This window comes from Stegodyphus dumicola, chromosome 11 (assembly GCF_044657685.1).
Source record: "Stegodyphus dumicola isolate Sdum_Otavi_A_Nest chromosome 11, ASM4465768v1".
Classification (NCBI taxonomy): Eukaryota; Metazoa; Arthropoda; class Arachnida; order Araneae; family Eresidae; genus Stegodyphus; species Stegodyphus dumicola.
In genome coordinates, this window is record NC_140778.1 from 93078438 (window position 1) to 93103804 (window position 25367).

Consider the following 25367-nt stretch of genomic DNA (forward strand, 5'->3'; position numbering starts at 1 on the left):
AAGTAAATTGGAGTCAAATGAAGGCTATTCCTCAACTATATTAATGTTAACAATCGTGCAAAAGGGGTTTAACACAAAATCAAAACATATCAAAATTAAAATAAGAATTTATAGTAGTACAAATTCTAAAAATAAAAATGAAAAGCAAAAGGGAAAAAAATGCAAGATAAAAATAAAAAATTATTAATTAATCTTCTTTTATTGAAATTCTAATTCCGAACTAATCAAGGGAAAATGAATTAAAGCTATGTAATGGAATCCGTCTTTTAAGTTTAAACATGTAAATGTAGTTCAGCAGGACATTTAAGGGCCCCCTATGCGACGGCATTCCTTGCATACCCTTATTTACGCCACTGGTATGAACACAGTGGCACACAAAATAGTTGACTTTTCCATAGGATGAGACTTTTATGTTTTTAATGCTTCTTTAAGCGTGTAGAGATATTGGTATTATTTTTGGAAGCAAAAGTCATGAAAAAGGAGCAACACCTCCGCCGAGAATCGAACCAAGAAACCTTTGGAATGCGTGGTGCTGACCATTACTCTACGATAGCATGCTAAGAAGGCGAGAGAAATGCCTTATAAGCGGTCCAAAAATGGTAGTCCGAAGATGCTAAATTTGGCTGTAAGAGGGGGAGGGTACTGAAGTGTTTCTATTAAAATTTCTATAATTTTTGTTGCGTTACACAAGCTGCTTGTATCTTACATTGTCCTGCAGAAGATGTTCATTTCGGATCAAAACGGAATGTCTTTTGAATTGATAAGCTTCTCCAAATGTTAAGAGAAATATACTGCATTAACCTGACATCGTCCATGAAGAAAACTGACATATACAGTATGCCGTGAATTCTAATATATCAATGAGGATTTTGCCAGAATGAAAGCGAGTTTTTGCTTTCAGTGGATCAGTTTCTCTTTTTTATGCCCTAATACGTATTAAATCGCTTTATTTCAAGTGTCTAACAATGGATCATCTACCATTCATCATGGGATGAAAAGCCCATTAAAAAAAAGTGCATCTTCATCTATAAATTGAAATTTCTCTATCTCATTTCTGTTTTTGCAGCCTTTCGATATGTGTCCAAAAATGGAAGCCCCGACTTTACTATGATTTCTTGAAATTTAACCTTTTCCGAATCTTAAACTGCTTTCCATAACCTATAGATATTTTGTCATTAATTTCATGAATTATTTATTCGTCTGTCTTCATAAATGACGATACGAATTTGTCGAATTTTTTCTCTTTGTCATTCTTCTTTTTGGCTGACGAGTATGAGTCACATTTTCAACTTTTTCACAACCATTTTGAAATAAATTATGCCATCTGAAAATTGAAATCTCGACAGTATGTTGTTACCGAACTATCTATTCAATTCAGTGCTAAATTTCAATGCTGTTGACACTTTCATTTGTTAATTATTTAATAATTATATGTTATGCAACTAGATACATTTCGCTGTTTCAGAATGTTAAGGACTAAAAAATAAACATATGAGGATTGAAATAATACAAAATGAAAACCGTTAAGAGCTTTCCATGACAACAAGTACAAAAGCTAGCCGCCCAGACGGTATAGTAGTTGTATGTAATATGGACAAGACAATAATATAGGAGGCAATGGTGGCCCACCTATTAGGTGCCTCCATAATAAAGAGACCACCACATCTGGCCAATGCCAGCTCGCCATTGGGGGATAGGAAGTATGCCTTAAGTCAAAAAAAGAAACACTTGTTTGTATTTTCTGTAGCAGACCTCATGTCAGCTACAGCTACCGTGGTTGCCCAGAATATTTCAAATTTCAAAGTAGTATTAGCAAATTAACAGAGAAAAAAATCTGAAAGGTTAGGTTTCAGATTTTAAATTACGTCCAAAGGGGCGTTTTTTTTTTTTTTTTTTTTTTTTTTTTTTTTTTTTTTTTTTTAACATTTTGTCTGTTACCTTTATTTATTAAATATCACGTTCTTCGCACATAAACCATAAAATTCAGTTCAACAGCAATATCTCAAAATAGTTTCAAATTGAGCATATCTTTAGAATTTCCGATACGCAGTCTCGCGCGCTAAAGATATTTTTTTTTCTCTGTACAACGTTCCCATGGCTGGCTTTGAAATCCTTGAGTTTGTTAATCAAAAATTCGTTAAAGTTTTACAAAATATGAAATCATTTGGAATTTATAAAACAAATTCCAAATTTGGTCTTCCACATGCCCATATTCGTAGGAGGATTTCGTCATTCAAAATTCCATGGCTCTAGGGACCGTTGTTTTATCACAATTCGAGAAATATGCATACATTTATGCATATTTTTCATTATTTAATTTCTTCAAATATAATGCAGGACTTTAAAATTTTGTGGCAATAGTTTGAAAAATGAAACGAACATTTATAGTGAACCAACGCAAAATCGCTAAATGAAAACAACATTCCTTCAGGAACAAAGCCCCTTTGGATTAAAAAGAGAACTCAACTGACATGACTGAATACGTATGATAAAAGAAATATTTTCCATTTAAAAAAAACCTGCAAAAAGCAAAGTCACCGTCCTAATAACATGAGAACCATTCCTCAACTTGTTCGTTTAAGGCGACACAGAAGACATATTCCTTTTGCTCAGCATCAGAGAAAAATCTTTCATCACAATCGTCTGGAATCGGAGAATTTTCTATATTACGATTCAAATTATGCGTAAATGTTATATTTTAAAGAATGTTTTGAGAAAAATACCGAGAAATTTAAAAATTTATTATGGCGCTATTTCTTCAATTTGCGCCAAGAATCTTGGCGAAATTCTTAATTTAACTTATTTTTCATTGTGCAGAAGTGGGAAAAAAAAGGTGAAATCGTCCATTCTTTCCAGTAATTTTAAGAAAGTGCATAGACCACATTCGCTCATGTATATTATTATCGCTTATAACAACCATGCCAAAACTCGCCAATACACAAATTTACGTATATCTTGGGAAATTTTAAATAATGAACTCTAATGTTTTGCAGGTATGCCTATAAATAAGTATACTTTAAAATGATGGTCAAAATTTTATGAGTTAAAAAATGTTTTACAAAAATTTACAAAAATTACAAATTTAAACAAATTAGAAAATATCTGCCAGTTTTATTTGGATTAAAAATAAATTTTGAATTTTGAAAGAAGGAATCAAGTAAGTTTGAATTAAAATAAAATGAGAGCTTAAAAATTCTATACCAAATTCAATTAATGTTTGAGAAGCAGAAATTTGAGAGCTAATTTTTTTTTAAACTACTTGGCACATTACCATATATATTGTCGCAGAATCAAAATGTGTTAACAAATCGGTATGTCATTTCAAAAAAAGGTGGATTTTGTTTTAGAAACCTATGTTTGAACAATGCTATATGCATATAACTTAATAATTTATTTCTTAAATTGCGCTTTCGAAGTATGAAAAACGCATGCTATGCTATCATTTCTAACATATAAATTCTGACCTTTCAAGTCTGAAATATGCAACTAAAATGTAAATAATGTAATAACGAATGTAAGTAACGATTATCAAAATTTGAAATGAAAATGAAATTTGAAATGTCTTCAATTATTTTTTGAGATTTCAGTTTGTTTTTTGAGATTCTTCTGAGTTCTTTTTTGAAAGTTTGCTCTCAAAGAGTTCTCCTGTCTTCAATTGCAGCTTCGAAGCTAACAGATCTCTTATTATTCTCACAATTTTCGTCTTCATCTTGATTACTTCAATTTTCCAAATATTTTTGAGAAAAGCGTCAACGGAACTTGCATATTAACGCAACAACCGTGGCGCAATTAGCAATTTTTTTTAAGATGAAAAGGTAAAAGTTAGTAATCGGTTGCAAATCAGTGGTATTCGCGATTGATTTTTTGGAAAGATTCTCAAGCTATCTTCATTTATCGTAAGTGGCAGACATTATCAACGTATGGAGAGAAAAACATACTTTGTCAATTTAGGATACAGATTTTATATATTAAGACGTGACGAATTAAAAAAATACTTACATTCTGCACCAAATCTTTGTGAATTTTTTCCTCGCTATTCTCAAGCACACAATTCGTCTTAAAGTAATCAGGGAATCACAAAGACTCGGCAACAACGGCTGTCTACCAAGCGTATGTCCTCATTTTCCTTTTAGACGTTTTGCAACAAAATTCTGTATTATTGCAGGAATTTTACAGCAGTTTCATTCATTCCAAGTAAATTCCACAAGCTTAAGGTAAAAAATATCTCGAGTTGTTTACAAAAAATCTTTGGAATACAATAAAAAGAACGCATACAAAAATGATGACGTTGCTTGACTGAAAGATTGTAACCAGCACGATTGCCTGAGGAATGGCTATGAGCATGGTTTCCAGAGTTTGGTGCTTTTTCGAAATTTGGAAATTTCTGCCAAGATATTTGCGATAGTACGTTAGTATCAATTCAATTAGTTAGCATCGAAAGTTACTACCTTTCATTGAAATGCTGAAATAGATTTTTTTTCCCCCGTCAGTCATTGAGAAATGACTAAGACAGCAAGAGAAACATTAGTAAACTCAGGTAAATATTAGTAGGAATTTGAAAACTAACTGCTTTCTCGATACTTACTTAGTTACGAAGTTAAATCTCTACATATAATAAAAGTTTGTCTGTGTGTGTGTCTGTGTGTCTTTCGTTCACGCTGTGAGTAAGCTAATAGGCCCATTTGGTACATAAGTGCATCTAGACAAGAGCCATTGCACCTCGAAGCGATTTTTTCGAAATTAGAATTAGAATTTTTTTATTTTATGTTTTGTGACGAAATCGCGCCATTTTGAGACATAATGGGCTACAGGAAAGCGAGATTTTACTCTACACACTCCATTTTTACATCGTCATGAAACGTAGGCACTTAGCTATTTTACGAACTTAAAATAAATTTCGTGTTTCAATACATGGATTAAATACGAATTTATTTAACAAAGGGAGCTTAACACCTTTTCAACGGGATTTTTTCTAAAATAGTTTATTTTTAAAAATGTACAATTTGTTTTTCTTTGATTTTTGGACACGCTAAACTTTCATCTTTGCGACTTCTTTTACAAAAAGAATTTTGGAAAAATGATAATATTTTGTATTTTTAAAAAAAATTTTAAATAAAGCTTCCGAGTACACTTTTCACATCTCACATCTTTAAAAATGTGATTTTGGCAACAATTTTCCTGTCTTATTGTTGTTGATAGATTTTTGATGAAATCGCATCATTTTGAATAGTTTCATTTTTTTAGAAATATGCGTTTGGTAACAATTTTTCATCGTATTTCTTATGTCATTGTTTTTAAGAGATTGGCATATTTCATTGTTATTTTTTTTATATATATAATACATTTTTATTGATTTTTTTTTTTTTTTTTTTTTGATAAAATTGTTCTGCAGAGTAAAATTCTGCGCGGATTTTTTTGTTTTTTGAGTTTCTTTTATGTTATGTTTTGCTTATTTCACTGTTTGTAAGATATTGAAATGTTTTGCATGATTTTTTTCCTTCAACGGAAAGTTGGTTAATTTTTTATATGTAATATATTTTGTTAAAAATGAGTGTATTCTTTTTTCGGAAGTTTTCTGCAGAGTAAAATTCTGCGCAGTTTTTAAATTTAACGTTTGGTGTCCCCTTCAGGCATTTTTATAGTACATTTAAAAGCCAGACGAAGGCTGGCAGCGTAGCTGCTAGTATATGAGAAATTAAAGAGATTTGCTTTTATACGATAGCAGTATATCAAATGTTTTCAACATTTATGGAAAAATATTTGCTGAAAACTGGTAAAAAATTAATTCTTCTGGCTTAGGAAAATTCAGATCCAGTTGAATAATCAGGAAATAACGATAGTGCAGGTTAGGGAATTTTAGAACAGCGTAATTATCTGATTACATAATTAATCATCGATTAACAGTTTTTGTTTAATTTTCGCAATTCAAATGGGTACTAAATCAATGGAGCAGCAGTAAGTTTATATATTTAAAAAAGTAAAGAAATATTAGCTTCTTGGTTTGAAAGAATGTTCAATGCAAAACCTATTGTTTATATATAAATAATAACATTCCTTTAACTTTGAAAAGCAGCTATTAATTTTCAGAATCCTTTAAATATTTTATGTGATGTGATGGAATTGTATAATAATTTGCTTACAATTTTATTTTATTTCCACATCTAGATCCGTGGTGGCTGGGTGTGATTGTTTCAATGATTGGCAAATTCTGTATAACTTGTTCTTTCGGCATAATCTACGTTTTCACGGCCGAGATCTTCCCAACTGTGGTCAGAAATATTGGCCTCGGTTCAGCTTCAATGATTGGTCGTTTCGGATCCATACTTGCACCTTTCATACGAGAACTTGTGAGTGTCTTTTCATCTCTAGGTTTTTTAGTATTTGCAATTTATCTTTCGATAAATTAAATAAGGATGGGAATTTACTTTGTTAAAACTGATGAATATATACTCGTATTTATATTTAAACAAATTTAAATTTTAACAAACACGTATAAAAGTAAAAAAGCAAAATTAAAGCCAAAATTAAATTTAAAGCCAAAATAATTTTTAAAAAAATATTTAAAAAAATGTGCAAACATATAAAAGATTTAATTCTCGAACTAATCTACATTATCATTTAAATTCAGAAGTATAAGCAAATCAAGTGCAAAAACAATCCATGAAAATAAATTCAATAATTTAGCAAATTAAAATTAATTCAAAATTAATTCAAACAAGACAGACTTATCAAGAGGAAGTTGCCTCCAAACCTAACTCTTCAAACATTCATTTCGAGTTTCGTCATTCATGTAGGCAAGGGTAAAAGTCAAAACCAAAAGTAAAAAGTGAAGAATGTCCAAAAAGAAATACCAATAAAGTGGTACCTTTATAAATTAGCATTTAAGAATTAAAGTTCTAAAAAGAAAAAAAATTAAAGAATTCTTTTGATAAACAAGCAAGTAAAGTCAAGTATTAAATTAAACTTTTTTTAATTAAATTTTTATAAAAATTAATTTTTTATTAAAAAAAATTTAGAAACCAATGTATTTTATAATCCCTTGTCTACAGAAACCTCCCCGACACGAATATGCATATCAATAAAAAGAAACTAAAAAAGAACTAGACATAATCCATATAAACCAATTGGAAACAAAAAGAACTAATTCACAATTTTTAAAAAACAAATATATACTTAAAAAATAATTACATATCTAGAAAATACTTAAATACTACATAAAAATTTTTTTAAAAATACTTAAAGCAAGTAAATAGTAAGTTTTAATTCTAACTTACCTACTATATGAGCATTGTGGTCTGCAAAAGTGTTTTCAAAGAGAAGTAAGTGTGTTCTTCAAATTAATTATTTAGATGGCGCTTACGTAGGTAAAGTTGAGTGCCAAGCTGCTATCTTTGTTATATTAAAAAATTTTTTGCAAACATTAAAATAAATAAAAATAAATAAATCTAGAAAAAATTAAATTAAATTAAATTAAATATTAAAAATCCTAAAGGTATGCAATTCAAGTTTTAATTTTAACGATCAATTATTTAGAGAGTTAAGCCAATCAAGAGATGTAAGTTTGCTTGAAGTGATATAGAGTAAATGGTAATGTGAATTAATAAATGTAAACTGTTTGTAATGTGAAATGTGTGGTCTGTTGAAAAATTGTGTAAATATTGCAATGCAAATAATTAACGTAATTAAGTAAAAATGAAATGTTTTAAAATTTAAGTTTAAAAGTAAAATTTAAAATGTCAAAAATTGTCCTCAAATTTTTTGAAACAAAGTCCTTATAAAATTAAAAAAAAAAAATAAATAAATAAAAAAAATTCTCAGAAATTTTCCAAAAATTCCTTAAAGAAGTTAAATTTAATGAAAGAAAATATTGAAAGTTAATTAACTTGATTTCAACTGGTATATAAAAACTTAACTAAATACTGGCTAAAGTATGGAAAATTAGAAGAAGATTAAAAATCTTCACTCAATTCGAGCTGCATAAAACTAGATTACATATATATACAGGGTGATTATAATTAAAGTTTAAGTTTCAAAACGCTATAAAAAAAGAACCACTGATGAAAATGATGTGAAATTTGAAAGGAATGTTATTGAAGAAGGCGGAAAGCGTATGGCAGAAGAAAAAATGTAGTTTCAAAAGTTAGCAACAGATGGCGCTGTAAGCGGCAAAACCACGACGAGAAACGAGAAGCGATTCGTAAAACAATGGCTAAGGTGGAAGTTACACATTAAAATGCATTGACAAATTAGAATTGTTGAATAATTTTATTTGCATGACTGTACATATCACATCGAAAGGGACAAATCGGTTTCAAGAGTTTTGCGGCGACATACCGCATAAGAACCATTCATCAAAGAAGTTCTGAACTGTCGCGAGACTGGCACAAAACATGTTCAATATGGTGTTGTGTGCAACAAGTTGAAAGCGACAAACAGCATGTTCCACAACGGATCGCAGTGTCTCCGGGGTGATGTTCAGAATGTGTTGCGAAATGCGTGCCTTTAATTCCGCTAAATTTGCAATTGGAGCACGGAACACAACATCCTTCAGATATCCCCACAGCCAGAAATCACACGGAGTAAGATCAGGCGATCGGGACGGCCAGGCTGTAGGGAAATGACGGCCGATAATTCGAGCATTTCCGAAATGGCGCCTCAGCAGCTGCTTCACGGGATGTGCAATGTGCGGAGGAGCGCCATCTTGCATAAAAATGATTTCATCCACACATCCACGCTGTTGCAGAGCTGGAATCACGTGGTTGCGCAAAAGAGACGCATACCTCTGACCAGTGACGGTTGCAGTAACAGGACCGGAAGCACCCGTCTGTTCGAAAAAATATGGTTTTAGGATAAATGATGCCGTAAAGCCTCACCATACCGTGACCTTTTCAGGATGAAGTGGTACGGGGTGCGTTGCCAGTGGATTTTCTGTTGCCCATATTCGACAATTCTGGGTATTCACGTATCCTGTCAGATGGAAATGGGCTTCATCTCTCCACAAAATTTTCCACGGCCATTCATTATCCACTTCCATGCGAGCCAGGAATTCTAACGCAAACGTCTCCCTAGCTGTCAGGTCAGGCGGAAGCAACTCCTGCACATGGCCAATTTTGTACGGATAGCATTGCAGGATGTTTCGTACAATTTTCAGCACCGTGCTCGTAGGCCTGTCCAATGTTCGTTCAATTCCTCGTGCACTGCACGGTTGCACACCACCGGCCGACCCCTCCTGTAATGCTGTGGCCACTTCTTCAACTACCGTCGAATGCACTCGTTTTCTCCCTCTACCAGATTGCACATCAAACGAACCTATCGTTTCGAATTTTTGCATCATTTTCTTTAGACCTACGACACTCATTGTACCAACGCTTTCTTTTATACCCTTCAGTGTCCTGAATTTTTGCAGAGCTACTCTTGCACAATCATCATTCTTGTAATACAGCTTTACCAGCAGAGCGCGGTCCTGCAGTGAAACACCCATGGCGAATGTCTGAGACGCGAAATGAGGAACAGCCTGGTACCTGACGGCTTTATAACACTGAAATTTAACTAACATTTTAATTTGTCTTCTTCCGCTTGCAGCGCCATCTGTTGCTAACTTTTGAAACTAAATTTTTTCTTCTGCCATACGCTTTCCGCCTTCTTCAATAACATTCCTTTCAAATTTGGCGTCATTTTCATGAGTGGTTCTTTTTCTATAGCGTTTTGAAACTTTAATTATAATCACCCTGTATTTTATCCAATTATTGAACATATTACTATAAGTTTTTATTAATTATATATTTTTGGTACTTTTATGCGCTGTATCTGTGAGTTTAAAAAGCCAAAAGTAGTTCCTAAAACTCAGTATTACTGTTCCAAAAATACGAAGTTTAGTTATTTAGAGTAAAAGAAATTACTTCGATTGTAATTTTCATCATCGAATATGAGTTTCAGGTTTGGTTGTTTTAATATACAGAGTTAAAAGTGATATAAAATTTGTGTCATTAGCGACAATCAACAGTATATCAAAATAAATCAAGAGAAACATAACTGTTAAATCTCTTAAGAATAAATTGCATTGCTGATACTTAGGATTAGGTCGTGTTATTCGGATTTATGGAATTCGAAGCAAACGACGGCTACTTGACTAAGAAGACGGATGACTTCGTAGAATACTTGTGTATTCTTAGTACGCTTGTGTGTGGGAAAGTGTATCTTATTTACATTATACATGGGGATTAAATAGGAACAGTGATTACGCGTAGCATTAATTATGAAGTTTGTTTAGCGTAAGCTAAGTTTTTACAATAACTGACAAACGTTATGTGATATGTATTTTCTTAAGCTATTGATACTATATCATTGTTAGTTTTTCCAGTTATTTCTCTTCGATATACATTGAACTACGTTTGTTTCATTCAAGTTACATTTTGTAGAATACACATTAATGAATGCTTTTAATCTCTAGGGCCATGCTACACATCCAGTGGTACCTCAAATTGTGTTTGGTGTACTTGCTGCTACGAGTGGAATGCTAGTATTGCTTTTGCCTGAAACAAATAACTGCGTTGTTCCGGATACTATCAAAGAAGCTGCTAGTGCCTCCAGGTATAGTAAATCAGTTGATGAGCGCACACCATTCAATGCTGCAATGCAAACAAATACTAATGCATGAGCTCTATTTGATAAACACCGTCAATTTCTTATTATTGAAATTATTGTATATTTCATATTAATAATTACTTTATGGAAATGAATATATCACAGTCTCTAATTCAAATTATATGCGGAAAGAATTCACGATCTGAATGGATACACATATATATTTGTATATATATATATATATATATACGTACAGAGAGTCAAAGAGAGATCCTAATTGAAGAGTAGGTAAGTAAAGAGGTAGTCATTAAATCAAGAAAGGGTGTTAACAGTTTAACAAAAAGCACATACATTAAAACTGAAACTTAAACAAAACAATACCGAAATTAAAACAAAATTATACCGAAGTTAAAACAAAACAATACCGAAATTAAAACAAAATTATACCGAAGTTAAAACAAAACAATACCGAAATTAAAAAAAAATAATACAATAATATAATAAAATAATATAATAAAATAAAATTCTGTTACTCCTTCTTGGAAAAAAAGAAAAAAAAAAAAGAATTTTCAACAATTTGTTACACCGATTTCTAATTGTTTTCTTATGTTAATTTATTGTGTTTCCAGATTTGAGACTGTTAACCCCTTTTTACTTCCTTGTTCGAAGTAAAGGAAGTACTGTAATCGCGAAAAATTTCTGGTATCATATTTCAACGAAAATATCCATTTTGACCGCTGTCGAACACATTAAGCCTTGTTTCTGAGTCACATCTGAACGTAAGGGCAGAATAAAGGTTTGTTTTTCCCGAAACGGATTGCAAAATCGATTTAAACGTTGAAATTTTGTATATGGGACTGCTAAAATTGTAGCTGAGCACCTCCCAATATGGTTGCAGTAGCAAACCGGGACCTGTGAGAGGTGCAGTTATCTTTCTGGGATACTCCATTTCCGTGTGAATGACAGGAAAACATAAATGGATGGAGATGATCCCCCAGCAACTCTACGCACCGAATCATATTAAGGGAGGTTGTTAAAAGTACTTACTGCTACGAGATCCCTAACCCTACCAAGAGAAAACATCCCAGACCATGATTAAGCCACCGTGGTCTTGTACAATTCCAATCTGCCACACAGGATTCATGGCTTCACGAGTCTGACGCCATATTTTCAGCCTCCCATCGGTATTAATTAGTTGGAATCGAGACTCATCACTCCTTGCTACTCATTTCAAGTCCACTAGAGTCTGTTCTCTGTATTTTCTTGCCCGGGCAAGAAGTGCAGCTCGATGGCATGCAGTCAGCAAAGGTACTCTCGTGGACCTGCCCACCAACGGCTAAGTGGTAAAGACTCTGAACACTGGTAGTTCGGTCTGAGGTTCTAATCCCGCGAACGGGCTGGCTGCATGGGCGTTTTCGTGATTTTCCCCATGTGTAACGTGTATACGAGCCAGTTTCTCTTAGAAAGTCCTCCCTCCCTTTAAACAGATAGCCCTCGTGTGCGTTGCCATAATTAAATAATCCAATCCAATCCAATCCTCTCGTGGATCTACGGCTTCCGAAACCCATATGGTGAAGCGAGCCTTGCACTATCCATTTTTTGACTTATACGACTCTCGCCCTGATTCAGCTTGGGTGGTAATTTGAGATAATGTTTGGCTTTGTTGGTTATGTACAACAGAGTCGTCTCACACCACACTTGTTCTAGGTTAATTGTCCTTTGCAATTTGCCCGATCGCTAGTTTTTTTTTTTTTTTTTTTTTGCTTCCTTCCGTGTATTCTCGGTATACGCTTGACTCTGTCGACCTTGAAAATTCTAGCCCGCTGAGGATTTTGGAAATTGAATGGTCTATGCGTCGAGTGCCTATTGTCTGTGCGCGATCGCAGCTGAGCGAGTCGTGAATTTCAGACCACTATCATATACAATCAATTGTTTTTGTCACAATTCGTACAGCAAATTAATTTTCAAAAACAGAATCTCTTTGTTTGTTCCCGTATGTACATGGAGTAACCTGTTGCGAAAGAAATAAAATTCTAATTTTTTCCGTCAAAGTTAGGCTTAGTAATTAATTCTCCAGTTTCTCCAAAATTACTCGAGCTGCGTGCAGAGTGTCCTTAATATCAGAAAACGGTAAATAATTGTTGTGAAACTGAGCGTTATTAAGCCTAGCTCAGCCTTTAAGCACTGAGAATAACTCATTTTAAAATAACAACAAACATTTATTAAAAAAAAAAAAAAAAACCAGAAAATTGCACGGCAATTTTCTGTAAGGGAAGAAAAAAAGTATTCTAAGTTGTTATAACGTATCTCCTATCCTTTTCGCAATAAATTTTACACTTGAGAAGATTGTACTGTTGCAGGATATCATTAGGATATAAATAAGTGGCATTTCAAACATGAAATTTAATTCTTTTTTTAATTACGGGAGCCTTGGTTGGAATCGGTCAGAAAATTTATTGCGTGCACATTGAATGTACGGTAAAAAAACGGTTTATATCACTTATGGTTAAAAAAGGGTTAATATCACTTATGGTTAAAAAAGGGTTTATATCACTTATGGTTAAAAAAGGGTTTATATCACTTATGGTTAAAAAAGGGTTTATATCACTTATGGTTAAAAAGGGTTTATATCACTTATGGTTAAAAAAGGGTTTATATCACTTATGGTTAAAAAAGGGTTTATATCACTTATGGTTAAAAAACGGTTTATATCACTTATGTTTAAAAAAAGGTTTATATCACTTATGGTTAAAAAAAAGGGTTTATATCACTTATGGTTAAAAAAGGGTTTATATCACTTACGGTTAAAAAACGGTTTGTATCACTTACGGTGGAGGGGGTGGGAGGACAAATGCAAAAGAGTTCTATGTTATGATACCTATTATAAGAATAGGATGAGCCGCCCAACCGGTATAGTGCTTAGCCTCACTGACTCCTGTGCCGAAGGGCCCGAGTTCGAATCCCGTAGAAGCCATGGATATTTGTCATTGTATAGTATCGGTGGGTGTTGTGTGGTTTGGCGGAAAAGGAAGAGCTGCGCAAGATCCTCGCTATCCCCTCCCGGGAGCATCTTTCACAACAGCACATCTGTGTAGCCACCGAGGGAGTGACTTCTAGGATGGACCAATGGGAATCCGGTAATATTTCTGTCCTGTCACATGACCTTTCGCGTGTTTTAAGATTCAAGCAAGATGGCTGAAAATATTTTGTCACCCAATTTTCTGTACAAAAGCATCGTCGATTTCTTCTGAAAATTTTCATTGCGAAGTTAGATCAAATATAAGCAACTGTGAAGATTTCACTACCCGGTTGAAAGAATTTGAAATAAATACAAACACATGTTGGATACTCCGCAAAAGTATCCATGTAAAATATTATTTAATAAGTGGTAAATAAAATGAAGAAAGAAATATGTGATAAACATCTGAGGCCAAATAATACCTTTACATAAAACCTTTACATAAAAGTATGCATGTGAGAAAAATATTTACACCAATTATGTATGTAAATAGTAGAAGTCAGCACTTTTTATTGCAGTCTATATGAAAAATTTCTATAATAATAGCCAATGCAGAATTTTATTCAAAGTGAACTTTACTTCGACTGAACCGAATTTGATTCGTATTCATTTAGTGTGTTAAATTTCACATTTAATAACTGCTCACTCTTAAATGCACTATTTACACAAGAAATACTCATCAAACAGGATGAATTGATCTTATTCACAACGAATATATTCAATTTATTCACACATAACTTTTAATATTAACAATGGATATAATCAGATCAAACATAATATATATTCTGAATCTTGCACTGTAAAAACCAAAAGAATGCAAGCACTGAAATAAGAAAACACTAGATTCATTGTAACACTTCCAGTCAGTCTCAGCTCAATTAGATATATATATAAATATGTAAGATAAAAATGTATGAATCAGAATAACTAAAAACATTAATTCTTCCTCTCTATTCTGAAATCGTAATAACTTATCTGCATTGCGTCATTCAAATTAATCATGCGATCTTACGTAACCGTTAATACCAGATGCCTCTTGACGACCAATCACCGAATTGTAAACCAAAACTTTTCTCTTCGCGTGCTTCCATCTTTCATAACTACGCACTTCAGCTTTTGCTCTCTACTGTGCTAAGATGTAATTTCGCTGGCTTGCTTTCTATCCCAACAACATCAAAAATGTAAATCTTCTGTGGAAAGGCACGACTAGAGTGCCAAGTGATTGTGGCCACAAATATCAGTTGCAAATAAAAATGGAATTAAAATCGCTTCTACTGCCAAGTTTTATTTACGAAGTCAACACATTAGCTTACGACGCAATCAGATTACTTCCTCTTCAATATAGGATAACTAGGCATCTACAGTGTTCTGTCTTTTCCTTTTCCTGTGCTTTTATTATGACATATATATGCTTGAATTTTCTTAATCCACATTAAAATGCATAATATTCGAGGCTAATTGTAGCTTGAGTTATTTTTTTCGATATAAAGAGCGATAATTTGCCATAAACATCAATCCAAATATTAATGCGTGAAAAAATCGCGAAAATGAAATGTCAGCGATTAATTAAACTCATAAAAACGAAAGCACTACGAGATTTTCTACTATTACGCCATACATTTATAACTGCGAAACAAATGCAAATTAAAGCATAAATTTACACTCACATGCATGAAGATTTAGCGTCACAAGAACGATAGAAGCTCATTGGTCTATTTTCGAAACCCCTCCCTCAGTGGCTACGCTGATGTGCACTTGTGAAATATGCCTCCCGGGATGCTCTCAATCAAGACTGAGGCGGCAGAACTGAGTTAAATGACATTGTCACCTCTAAGGTGTCAACGACAGGCCTATCTTTTGCCCCTTGCCGCGAGGAATTTCATCGGCTTGGGCTGATGTTACTCTCAGTCAATAAGGAACAACAACAGAATAGGGTGAATATATTTATTGTCACTTTTGTTACTGGTAATGTCAAGCGGCATATCATGAAAGATTAATAAAGGGAATGAACATTTGAGTTTAAAAATATCATGCGTAATTATAACATACTGTGCCTTTGTAAAATATCATGCGTAATTATAACATACTGTGCCTTTGTAAAATATCATGCGTAATTATAACATACTGTGCCTTTGTAAAATATCATGCGTAATTATAACATACTGTGCCTTTGTAAAATATCATGCGTAATTATAACATACTGTGCCTTTGTTGTTATTAGGCCTCCCTTTGTGTTATGTTGCAAGATTCTGTTAAATATAGAGCTTTGTTTGCATTAATGGATACGAGTATTACTCTGAGGTAGTTGGTCTATTATATTTTTTAAATTTATTCAGATTTGCCACCCCTAAAATTTACAAAAATGAAATAATTTCCAGCCCGCAGTAAATTAAAACACTTTCAAGTTTCTAAATAAAAAACTTATCCTTCAAAATATAAAAAACTTAGACTGAAAAAATTCTTGGCATAATAGTTGCTAATTTAAATGAATTAAAAAAAATCTGATGTGTACACCACATGACTTCCTTTTACGGAATATTAAATTATACGCATTTTTTCTTGCATTTCATTTAAACTTATTGGATTGAATTAAATCTACTTCGTCGATATCGCATAAACCACAATAGAATAAATGCACTCTTTAAAAATCACTGTATTTGTTTACCATAGCGACACACTGGCGCTTGGTTCACTTAACAGCATTATATTTCGTTCATATTATAACTCGGAATGCACAAAATTTATATCATTTGTAGAATTATCTAATCGTTGCCACATGTTCTATTCGAATACTATAATAAACCTAGAACGATGTATAAAAGAAATTAAGCAAACAAACCAAAAAAGAAACAGTTTTTCACAGACGAAAGTAAATCTTAAACACTTATTTCCTCGAAAAAATTCTAGAAAGGATTAAGCATGATTTAATTCGCAATAATAAATGAAGGCGTTATCTTTGTAATTCCGAAGCTTAGTCTCTCTAGATAGGCAACAAATCTACTATTCTGCTGTTTCTAGGCTTAGCCGCACTTAAAAAGCTTTTAAATTGTTCATAATTCTACAAATATTGCTTGCAGATTTCCTAAAGGCATAAAAATCTTAACCGGAAGAGAAGAACAACATAACTCAATCATTTTTAAAGCAAAAAATGCACAATTTACAAACATATAAGAGTAAAGAAACTGAGATCATTGAGCAGGGTAACAAAGTGGATATATATATATAAATATATTTATGTACGTTTGGTGCGGCCGATTGGAACCAAAATACGAGGTGCACATTTACATGTTATAGCAGTCTTATATACAAAATTTCAACGTTTTGACTCGTTTTTGAGTTATGCGAAATACATACATACATACGTACAGACACCACGAAAAATTCTCTTCAGATTTTTTATTTTAAAGCAGTTTTATAATTTTTTTGGAGGAAAACAGTCTTATTCTGTCCTTACGTACAGATGTGACGCAAAAACATCCTTAAATTGCATTCGATAGCTGTCAAAATGGACATTTTCGTTGAAATATACTGCCTGAAACTTTTCGCGATTACAACACTCTTTTTACATCGTATAAGGAAGTAATAATACGAAAAAAGAAAAGAATGAAAAAACTGAAAGTTTCAGATTTTAGCAGTGGTTAAAATGAGTTTGTAAATTTTTTTTTATGCTCTCACTGATTTCGCCCTCTATTAAGGCTGCTGTTACACTCTCCCGCTAACCATTTTTTTTTTTTTTTTTTTTCCTTTTTAGCTTTATTATTAAGTATCATTTTCTTTGCATTTACGCCACATGCAATTTAACAACAGCAAACTTATAAGGATTTTAACAGCAGCATAGCAGTACACGTTTAGAATTTCTGATGCGGTGTTAAGTGTTGCCATACTTTTTTTTTCCGGTTTTTTTTCCCTCATATCAATGTTCAGTTTCCTTTCTAAGATGGCTTTACAAAACTTTTTTTGTCATTTTTTTATTCAAATTTTATATGCTTGCTTTATTTAATAACTATCACGCTGTTGCTGCTTACGCCGCACAAAATTCAGTTCAACAGCAAATTCGCAAAATATTTAGAAAGAGCATATCTTTAGAATTTCCAATTCAGTTCTAGACGCGCTGGAGATAAAAATATTTTTTTTTCTTTTTTGTTCTCTTTTGTAAAGTGTTGCCACTGCTCGTTTTGAGTTTGTTAATTATAAATTCATTAAAGTTTTCTAAAAGATGAACTAGACAATAAAACAAGTTCGAAATTCAAAATTCGGCCGTCCAGGTGCCCACTTTCGGGAGGAGGACTGCGTTATTCAAAATTTGATGGCTCCAATTACCGTCGTTTTTTCAAAATTCGTGAAACGTACCTATATTCATGCATATTCTTCATTATTTAATTCTTTAAATGTAATAAGGAGATAATATTTGGTGGCATCAATTTGAAAAGTGATACGCCGTTTTTAGTGATTCAGCGCAAAATGTCCCTTAAGGGCTTAAAAATAACAGAGTGATCTATTTTTATGTTTGCATTATAGTGAACTGCTCTCTTATGCGATTTCGATTGTGAGTAGCGAGTGGCATTAACATTCCTTTCATTACGTTTTAAGTTCTCCACATAAAATTAATTAGTCAAATTTTGAATACTTTGTTTCCTCGAATTGAATATAATAGCAGTGTCCATAAAGCAATTTTGGTATCTGTAGAAGATTACGCGAGTTTCTAAAGTAACAATTCCTGTGACAAAACAAAGGCGGTCGTATATTTAATATGCAAAATGTATCTGTCAAAGAGACAGACAAATTGTAAAGCTAAAAATCTTCTCCTAATGTATCGAAGCAATATGTATTTTATAAACTTAAGTATGTTTTTCTGTTCTATAGAAAAAAGCTGAGGCCAATGAAGCATCAGAACGGCCACTCAGTAACAATAAAAGTAGCCAACGGAGATGCGGATAAAAGCTATGAAGAAGAAGAGGAGATGACAGCAGTTACTTCTTTACCAACTCCATCTCCTAAACCTCAAGAGAATGGTAAAAAGTTAGCTGATGTTCCAGAAGAAGAAATTCATTTTGAAGGTCCTGCAATGACTGTCAATGAACCTGATCATGATCCTTCGGAAGTGGCTGAATCCGTTGAACTAGAAACGACGCAGGCTTCTTCTCCTGAAGTCTCTGAAGACGTAAATGTGGAGACTAAAAACACACAGTCAGCGGAAAATGTCCCAGACACACCAGAAAATGATCAAAAAACGAATTTGTGATGGATTATTATTAGTAATTTTTTTGTTGTAAATAATAACAGGGACCATTTTCCTGCCAACTTTAAAATAGACATTTCAGGGTACATTTTGTTTCCAAAGTGTTGTAATGGTGATAGCCGTCAGCATGTAAGGATGGCGATTACAAAACCTTTATTATTGGTTATTTGTTGATGGTGTCATAGATGACTGCTATCCGTTTTTTGCAATTCTGGGCAGCTTTATTGTTGATTACCTGTTATTAATCGATGTAGTTCACATAGGGGTCACCAAATATTCATTTTGCTGGAATATTTATATTTTCTTCTATAGTATAAGCTGAAACACTGAAAGACGGTTTATTGAAGGTAAATTACATTGCCTCTGATATTTGTCATTGTTACTAAAATAATGTGAAAGAATACCTTATGACATATAATAATCATTATAACAGAAGCTATATTTTCTGGTACACTGAATTTATTTCCATGACATGTAATGTATACTGATATAGAATCTTTTGTAGTATACAGTGGTATACGTTCATCCGTATTATTGGTGTGAATTTTGATAATTTTATTTTGAATACGTGTACATAAAAAGTATATTTTTATATATTACATAATTTTTTTGTCTTCGCTGACGCAAGAAGACGTAAAGAGAGATATTTTCTAAAATAATTTTAAATACAGAGATTAAATTTTACTTATTAAAAATTTTCAGATTTAATTTAAACACTCATTGAGAAAATAGACCTATTTTACAAATGCAGATAGTAGTATTTTTTACTATTTACATCTAGTTTTTAATGTTGTTTCATAAGAATAAATTAAATTTAAATAAATTTAATTTAAATACAAATTTAATTAATTCTTTGCGCCATTGCTGCAAGGAATGAAATTTAAATTTAAACAAATTTAAATTTAAAGAAACATGTATATACGTAAAAAAGCAAATTTAAAGTTAAAATTTAAAAATGTGCAAACATATAAAAGATTTAACTTTCGAACTAATCTACAATATCATTTAAATTCAGATAGCATAAGTAAATCAAGTGCAAAACCAAACCATGAAAATAAATTCACCAATTTAGCAAATTAAAATTAATCTAAATTTTATTTTTTTTAATGCATAAGTGAATGACTGTTGAGCAGGCAGGAGACAGACTTATCAAGGGGAAGTTGACCCCAAACCTAACTCTCCAATCATTCAATTCGTGTTTCGTCATTCATGCAAGCAAGGGTAAAAGTCAAAACCAAAAGTAAATAGTGAAGAATGTCCAAAAAGAAATACCAATAAAGTGGTACCTTTAGAAATTAGCAATTAAAAATCAAAGTTCTGAAAGGAAAATACCAATGAATCCTTTTGAGAAATAAGCAATGTAAAGTCAAATATTAAATTAAACTTAAAAAAAATTGAATTTTTAAAAAATTAATTTTTCAGAAAAATTAATTCAGTAAATTAAACTTTGAAAAAAAATTAAATTTTTAAAAAAATAATTAATAATGTTATTATTTGAAGCGTAAAAACAAGAAGTTAATTACCTTTATGTAATTTTAACTTTTGTTTCTTTTAGTGTCATATCTCTAAAACTCTAAGCCCGATATTTTTTGTATATATCGTAGCGTTTACCAGGGTTTTATATTTTGGCTATCATGTAAAATATTTATTAAAATTTCAAAAAGGATATTATTTTTAAATCTGCATGAAGTTACGTTACTCATGATCAATACTTTAATTTAAAAAAATTACATTTTTAAAATCCAAGGAGTAACTAATATGCTTTCAACTAAATATTAAATAGTACAATCAGAATATTTTGCACTGTTTAGAAATCAGAACCGTTCTGTGCACTGTTTTGTTTTGTTAGGGCGGAGCCTGGTTCACCTTGCAAAACAAAGTTTGCGCTATGACCATATTCGGGCTACGCCAGTACAAAAATCACTTCTGTGCACTGTTTCATTAAGTTCTTATAAAGTATAAGACATATATCGCCCTGAGTAACCATTAATGTATTAATTTATAATTAATAAGCAATATTAGCGATGGATATAATTAAAAGTGATGTTAGCGATATTAAATAATTATAAACGATCCTAACGTAATTATATGCAATGTGCTCTAATTTGTGGTAACATCAATATGTGTAAAATGAATGAAATTTTGTATTTACAGGGATATACTTTATATATCGTAATGTAATATGCTTGATAAAATTCAAACTACTTTTTTTTGTACTTTTAGAGTGATTTAATTGCAGAGATTAATTATGATAATATTACAAAACTTTACAATATGCAGTAATATTTTCATAATGTATATTTTCATTTAGTAATATTTTCATAATGTATCATATCCCTAAAACGTTACATCCTTATAAAATTTTAAATCTATGATTAGTATTCTGAATTATCTCTGAATTATCAAAAATAATTTTAAAACATAGTATTTAAATAAGTATTAAATTTACGTTCCTTTTGAATAACTTAATCGCACTGTAATTGGAATAAATTCAGCTTTTTGACGAAACAGAAAATACATCAATAAATTGTAATAAATTATAGTTAATGCTAAATTAAAGACTAACAAAATAATTCTTTCAAAACTGAAATATTGTAATATATTATGAAACTATATTAAATACAATGCATTGAAATAAATGTTTTTATTAATAATATGCGCTACTTAAATTAATAAAATTATGTTCGGAAAAAAAAGAGGCGGTAATTAAATAAGTGTGCATATTTTATCAATAACGTTTCTTGAAAAACAGAAACGTTTCTTTTTCGATATCAGCGAACTGGTGACCCCTCTATCAGAAAACTGAATTTTTTCAGCTATTTTTGTAAAGTACTTATTATGCACTATAGTTCTGCAGTATTCTAAAACATGCTCAAACTTTTTATAGTTATGTTTTTTGCTGATGTGTTAATTGTATATGAGCTTAAACAATGTATCTTTAATGACTTTCAAACATTTATGAAATATAAAATGTAAAAATTTGATGAATTTTTACACATATAAGATTTTTTTAATGAACGTATGTTTTATAAATATTATGCATGTACATACTACTAAATGTTTGAAATTATTTTCATATTTATGCAAATGATGTTAATAGATGCAGATGTTGCGTACAGAAATAAATAACAATAGCTGGCAAATTTCAGTGTTTGTTTGCAATTGGTTTTAAAATAAAAGGTTATATGCATTTCTTAGAGCACTCTTTGTAAGCAAATTACTTCGGCCCTGTTGAAAAATAGCGAGTGATCTATTGTCTTTACAACTGCATGCAAACTTTTCCTTTGAAACTGATGCCAAGGGAAAATTGAAATTTGCCAGTCGTTAACGTAATATTATTTGTTGATTTGATCGCAAAGAAAAATTAAAATAATTAATGCTAATTTAAGATAACACTCATTGATGGTTTTGAACTGTAATTTTTAATATGAGTATAATTACTTTTCTAAGAATTGACTAATATAATTCTGTTTAAAAGCTTTTTTATTTTTTATTTTTTGCCATTTTTAAAACTGCTGAAGGCTGATTATCCGAACTTATTGAGACTTATTTGAACTTATTGTTCAGTTCGGATAACTGAACATCGTAAAATGTTATTCGAGAATGTACAATCTTGAACAATAACGATATTCTTTGTGCTTATACCTGTTGAAAATGCAAATATTTTTGTAAAACTTGGAGAATGACCAAATTATATTTTAAAAATAATTATAAAAGAACTGTAATTGTGTTTTGGTTCTAAGAAAATATTCTTTTATGTCGAATTATAATTGCAAATTCTTTTTAGGCACAGAAGATAATACTTTAACTCATTCTACAGTATTTACAGCCTTTTTTACACGTGCAGAGACTATTTCGCCATGCATTTCTGTTTTTCGTATATCATGGCATAATTTGAAATTTCTTAGCCATCTATAATTTGCATCAGAGCTATTTAAACATATTTGAAAACTCTTGTTTTTCGTGCAGCTAATCTCATTTTTCCTCTCCTGGGAAAGAACGGCGGATAACCGGAAGGAGGATGATTCGGATAATCAGCATTCTGGTGCAATGTTAATATCACCTTTGTGTGCTTTTGTGCTTATTTCACGTTTCGTCTAGAATAAATGTTTGATTTTTTTTTTTTACCTGTAGTTTAATTTCGTTTTTCATATACTTAAATGTTATAATGATATTTTTGAAAATTATACAAGTTATAATCATCACGATAAGCGATTGTTTTACGCAGTTAATGGAATAAAATATAAATTTGGACTCAAGAAGACTCACAGTCTCCTCAAGGAGACTTTAAGTTTAATGCAAATCTGCGGAATATTTCGAATCCTTAAGTTAACCGATTCTCGTTCGAAATGTCGATTTTAGCTAAAAATCTCAATTTTTTATTTAACTTTTTTAAAATCCGCATTCTTAGCTTATCAAAAACAACTTTTCTTTTCTTGATATGTTGATTAGAAGTGGAGATATACCACTTTTTCTGAGAGACGACAGACCGGAAGTCAAAGTTTAAAGGGCAAATTAAAGATGCAGTTTTCATCCTTTTTTCATGTTATATTTTAACCAAATAATTTTCAGCATTTCAATATGTCTGAAGAATCTAAAAGACATTTTTATTATGTATTTTCTCATTTTCGTTTGGCAACGAGAATAGTTGTGTATGTACTTAATGTAATACTAATCTGAAAACTTTAAATATGACTTTCGATTTTTTTTCTTTTTTATAAAATGAGTTCCCATCGATTATGATAGCTTTAAAAGTTCCTTATAGAATCACTTGAAATTTTTCGCAAAGAGTTCACACATTATTATGCATGATGTAGAGTAAGAGTCAAAAAATTAGCCTCATAGAATTTGAATTATATCGTTTTTCTTTCGATAATATTTGCATTTCTGTTAATTTTTTAGTGTTAACTAACACATTCGGCCATACATTAATACTGAGTCAATATTTTCCAGTTATTCTACTTCACTATATGCTTATGGTTAATATACATAAAATAAAATCAAAAATATGTATTTATCATCATTATTGTTCTGTCAGTGAAGGCTAATGTTTTTGTGAATTATAAAATTTTCAGCTTTTGCATAAATTTAACAAAATAATGAATTTTTTTATCATTTTTGTAGTGACTATATTTAAGCGTGAGTGCAATCCAATAAAAATCTCATAAATTCAGAAATATAATAAAAATTTCAAAAAAAAAACCCCTTCAAACGAGATCGATTACATTAAAGAATAATGAGAAAAATGTTTAGTTAAAGCAGTCAAATACATTTCATACCTTGTACACCAACTATGATTGATAACGAATCTCACTGTTCGACACCTAGATGGCGCCACCTCTTTTTCAGACTGCTGTTTGTAAAAGCAATGTTTATGCTTATCGTTTCTCTCACATTGAATTTTTACGTTGAATTTGAGAAGAGTTTTTAAAATCATGTCTTCGAATCTTTGTTACCTTTACTCTCAAAGAGAAATTTATTTATTTTTTCGCGTTTACATTACAAAGAGTTGAAATATGAAGCAAATGAATTCATTATTTCTCTGCTTTTAATACTCTGCATAGAAAAAAATTTTTGTAAATAGGTTAAAACAATTAAATGTAGCAGTATAAAATTGGGTGTATTTTGTCTTACCTCTTACCTGTTTCATTCACTGTATGTGAGAAATTCTTGATATAATCTATATCCATAAAATATAGAGGCTCTCTTTTGGTTATTTAGTTAGTTTTTCACAGCTGGCCATTAAAACTGCAACACCATGAAGGAAAGCAAATGCAAAAAATATATTTATTGCACGTAAACAGTATAAAGACAAAATGATTAAATTTGTAAGCAGTATGGGGGTTTTACAGAGGTGCGAAATCAGTAGAAACATCTACCACCCCTGGTAGCTAAAACGGTGACCCTTACCCGGTTAGGCATGGAGTTGAACTGGCCTTCAATAACAGAAACGGGCAACTCATTCCATGCTGCTTCAAATCTATGCCACGTTTCAGCAATTATATTAGCTGCAGAGGGATGGCGGGCCAGTCTCTCAGCAACCCATGACCAGATGTTTTTAATGACAGATCTGGAGAGTGTGCAGGCCAAGGCAGCAATGAGGAGCCGTAATGATTTCCGTCTCCCTGGGAAGGACGATTAAAAGAAATTTAGAAAATTCATTCCTAAATTTTTATTCTTCCCGTAGCAATACCTTCAAATTTACCTTCCTACAACCCATTTTCAGAATTAGAGTCATCAAAACTTTGGCAGTAATGAGTCACAAATTATTTATGGCATCTAGTATTTCTGAAAGGTTGCATTACTCAAGTAAAAAGACAAACAGCAGCATTTTACAAACAGCAACAAAACGAATAATGAAGTTGCTTTTTTCTGTGTTCACTCAAGGAGAAATGGGCTGACTGCCTGAGGTTTATTGTGGTTTTTGTCACTTGGACACAAAGAAGCTCCACTTGTTTAAGACATTCACTCATAACAAATATTTATTCGAAAATGTTTAGTCCTCATGTGTTTTACCATACTAAC

The 25367-nt window shown here is 31.6% G+C and overlaps 1 protein-coding gene across 4 annotated transcripts in view; it reads left to right on the top strand.

Annotated features, from left to right (window-relative positions):
- LOC118205012 (organic cation transporter protein-like) overlaps positions 1-22967 on the top strand; it is a 139241-nt gene extending 116274 nt beyond the window's left edge. For all 4 annotated transcript variants that reach the window (XM_085827001.1, XM_085827002.1, XM_085826999.1 and 1 more), the window contains 3 exons: positions 6166-6347; positions 10451-10590; positions 18467-22967. In XM_085827001.1, the coding sequence (XP_085683127.1) occupies positions 6166-6347; positions 10451-10590; positions 18467-18845 (701 nt within the window). In that variant the 3' untranslated portion in view covers positions 18846-22967. The remainder of the gene's footprint in view (positions 1-6165; positions 6348-10450; positions 10591-18466) is intronic.
- Positions 22968-25367: the final 2400 nt, after the last annotated feature.